This window comes from Ictalurus furcatus, chromosome 14, assembly GCF_023375685.1.
Source record: "Ictalurus furcatus strain D&B chromosome 14, Billie_1.0, whole genome shotgun sequence".
In the NCBI taxonomy this organism is placed as follows: Eukaryota; Metazoa; Chordata; class Actinopteri; order Siluriformes; family Ictaluridae; genus Ictalurus; species Ictalurus furcatus.
The window spans coordinates 30,893,793-30,897,338 of NC_071268.1; the positions used below are offsets into that span (position 1 = coordinate 30,893,793).

Here is a 3,546-nt window from a genome sequence, read left to right on the forward strand (position 1 = left end):
AGTCTTTTATTAAAGATTTAAACAATTCTGATTCATTTACCAGATCCAGATGTTCTACATTATTTCAGCATTTAACACACGGGACTATAAAGCAACTTCTGACAAATAAAACCTTTATGTTTCAAACCAATAAAGTCATAGATTGTTTAGATAGAGACAGGAAGTTACCCACAGCCTTGTAGAACATCCAAGCACTTCTCCCATCAGCCCCTTTCCTACAATCTGAACCTCCTGAAGATACAGACCTAGATCTCTAGTCTACAGGTTAGAACAGAACTCTTTTCCAGGTGATGAAGATTATGGAGCAGATCGGCTACTTTGCAGACTCTCTGCAGTGTACAGCTGGATTTATGGATCTGCAATGACGTAAGCTTTTCATTATTTTCTTCCTAAGTAGATTTATCTTTTATCAGCCAGGTGCTCTGACAGGAGCTGATCGTCTGCTCTTTTAGCTCAGAATATAATCAGGGGAAAGGAAGCAAGAGCTTTCTAGGCACAGATGTTTTAAACGACACCATAAATACAGTCATTACATCATCACGTAGACCTGCATCAAACTGCCTTCACATTTAGCTTCAGTCAAATGAAGCTTTATGTTCTATTGTGGTGATTTTTTCCTTCAGCAGGAACTCAGGTCATGTGTGTTTAAGGTGTTCAGTTCAATTCAGTTTTATTTCTATGGGGTAGAAAAGGAGACTGTTTGGTGGTTAAACTTTACAGATGATGAGAAAATGAATATTGAAATAGAGAATAATATAGAAATGAATGTTGAGTCTTATTGAAAGATCCTGCACTACATTGTGTGTTACAGTAGTGTGGAGTAGACACTGCTCCTCTTAGCAGAAGGTGGAAATCATCATATACCATTACACACATCAGCTGATTTTTCATCACAGAAGGAACAGCTGATGAAGAGTTTTCTGCTTTTCAGGAATGATTATGTTTTAAACATCAACACGTTTGATGATGTTCAGTGGAGTGCAGCTTTAGCAGCTCTGCAGCTGTTCTCAGATCAGTGTGTGTTTCTGAGCCAGAGCACTTCCTCTACAGCTGAGGGAGGTTTTTGTGCCACGCTATAACACTGTGTGTACGGAAAGCTGCTACTCTGCTGACAGTAATAATCTCCTGCATCTTCAGACCGAACTCCAGAGATTTTTAGACTAAACTGTGAACCAGATCCACTGCCACTGAAACGATCTGGAATCCCAGACTGACGAGAAGCTGCATTATAGATCAGGAGTTTAGGAGCTTCTCCAGGTTTCTGCAGGTACCAGGCGAGGTAACTACCAACACCCTGACTGGATGTACAGGTGAGAGTAACAGATTGTCCTGGAGAAACAGACTGAGACCCTGGAGACTGAGTCAGGACGATTTCCCCAAAGGACTCTAAAGAAAAGGATGCAGAGTTAAAATAATGTCAACAAATGTAGTAATGAGTGTGAGAGTGATGTGATGATGTGTATGAATAATAAAAGTAAAGAGAGAGTCTCACGGTGAGCGAGGAGTCCCAGTGTCCCCAGCAGTAGAATCAGTACCATCATCATTGTGCTGCGTGTCAGTGGCTCTGAAAGGACTGAACACACTCTGATCAGCACTACAGCTCTTAAAGTGTGTGCAGCACTGACACAGCACACATATGCAAACACCACAACTGTGTGTGTGTGTGTGTGTGTGTGTGTGTGTGTGTGTGTGGTCACTGTAGTGTAACAGAGGTTTTTGTACGACGGCTTCATTAGAATGTATCACTGTGGAGGACTTTCGGTGGAGGAACCAAACTCATCGTCAGTAAGTCTCTCTTCTTTATTTAAAATGGAATAAATTCATGGATTTATTTTTATTATTAATTTGATTATTGAACAAACTTTAGAAAAGTTGAAAATGAATCATTTTAAATGTTTGTTATGAAGGTTATTGTGTAAAAAATCAGTATCTTAAATACATTTATTTGTTTGTGTTGATTGTAATGATTATATTTCATCGTTAAAAGTGAGAGAATAAATCCAGATGTTTGTGCTGTTTAAATTCACCTTGAGTTCAGCGTCTAGTGATTCTTTTTCATTGAGTATCAACACCAGAATAAATCTGATCAAAGTTCTGCTCGGTCCACGATGTAAAGAGTAACTAGTAAATGTTCTCCTGCTGCTGGAACACGTTTGTGCTGCTGCAGAGTTTCCGGTTTTGTCTCTGTTGGAGTTCAGAACATTTACAGAATACACTCACTGAGTGTTTCAGTGTTGGAATACAGTGTGACTACTGGATGCAGTTACAGTACTGAATAGAACTGGGTGAACACTACATCAGAAAGAAGATGGATTATGGTGTGGAGTTAAAGCTGATGGCTTCCACATGTTCTCTTTGTTTGTTAGTGGACTTTAAACCAAATGGACTGATGTTTCTCCAGACAAATTCCTTGTATGTGTGAGCACGCTCGGCAATAAAGCCGATTCTGATTCTGAAACTGCTCCCGAATTGAAGCCCCCCATGTGTCTCTGTTCATTTAGAGTTAGGTTCTGTTTTTATGTCTATGGGTAGAGTTTATAGATGCTGCTGAAGGTCATCGAAGTTTCCAGATGTTTCTACTGAACTGCAGTAATGTGAATCAGCAGTGATGAGTAAATGTTGTGTAAGCGTGTGTAAATGTGTGTTTATTGTGTGTTTGTGGTCTCCAGCCGGTCCCACGGTGAAGCCCTCCGTGTCTCTGCTCCCTCCCTCCTCTCTGCAGCTGTGTGAGGGATCGGCCTCGCTGCTCTGCCTGCTGTCTGCCTACTCTCCACAGGGGGCGCTGGTGAGCTGGACAGTGGACGGCTCAGAGGTGAAGGACGGGGTTCTGACCAGCGCAGAAGAACAGAAGAAGGACGGGTACACACGCAGCAGCACCCTGACCCTCAGCAAAGCGCTCTGGGAAAAGGGGGAGGAGTTTGTCTGTAAGGTCTCCCATGACAACGTCGATCATCCGGTCACGTTCAGAAAGAGCCAGTGTGAAGTCTAACAGCTCCAAGATAGAATTGAACACTGAGCTGCTTACACATCCATCTACAATAGAGTTTCAATTCTACACAATGCTGACATTTCTGTCTTTACTCTCTTCACTGTCCTGTTGCTCTTCCTGTAGTTTTGCTCTGCTGAAATAAAGCTTCATTTTGGACATTGTGTGTTCTTTTATTAGAGTGAATAGTCATTATCAGTGTGATGAGAGAGTGTGTTTAGCTGTAGATTCAGTGCTGTGTGTTGTGCTTCAGTGAGTTTGGCTGAAGGAAGTTGAACATCTGGTGAAAGTGCTGCTCTATTCTGGGAGAAAGAGGATCACTCAGCCGTCTTCATGTAAATCTCTCTCTCACTTCACTGATCTCTCTCTCTCTCTCTCTCTCTCTCTCTGTCAGTTTTTTCTGGTTAAGACTGCTTGTATAGAGCTGGGTGGGTTTGTAGGAGAAGGTTAAAGTCATACTTTCCTGCTATTAGCTATATTATTTCTCATGAACCTGTAATGATTCATGATCATCTATCAGTTGAACCATTTATTCCATATATATATATATATATATATAT

General features: G+C 41.3%; 2 gene segments (V, D, J or C); one reads left to right on the forward strand and one right to left on the reverse strand.

The window, feature by feature from the left end:
- Positions 1–1,012: 1,012 nt before the first annotated feature.
- On the reverse strand, positions 1,013–1,660 carry LOC128617793 (immunoglobulin kappa variable 1D-12-like). The segment is given in 2 exon segments: positions 1,013–1,386; positions 1,493–1,660. Coding segments are annotated over 2 exon segments (426 nt in total).
- An 864-nt stretch (positions 1,661–2,524) lies between these two features.
- Positions 2,525–2,989, forward strand: LOC128617794 (Ig kappa chain C region, B allele-like). The segment is given in 2 exon segments: positions 2,525–2,528; positions 2,670–2,989. Coding segments are annotated over 2 exon segments (324 nt in total).
- Positions 2,990–3,546: the final 557 nt, after the last annotated feature.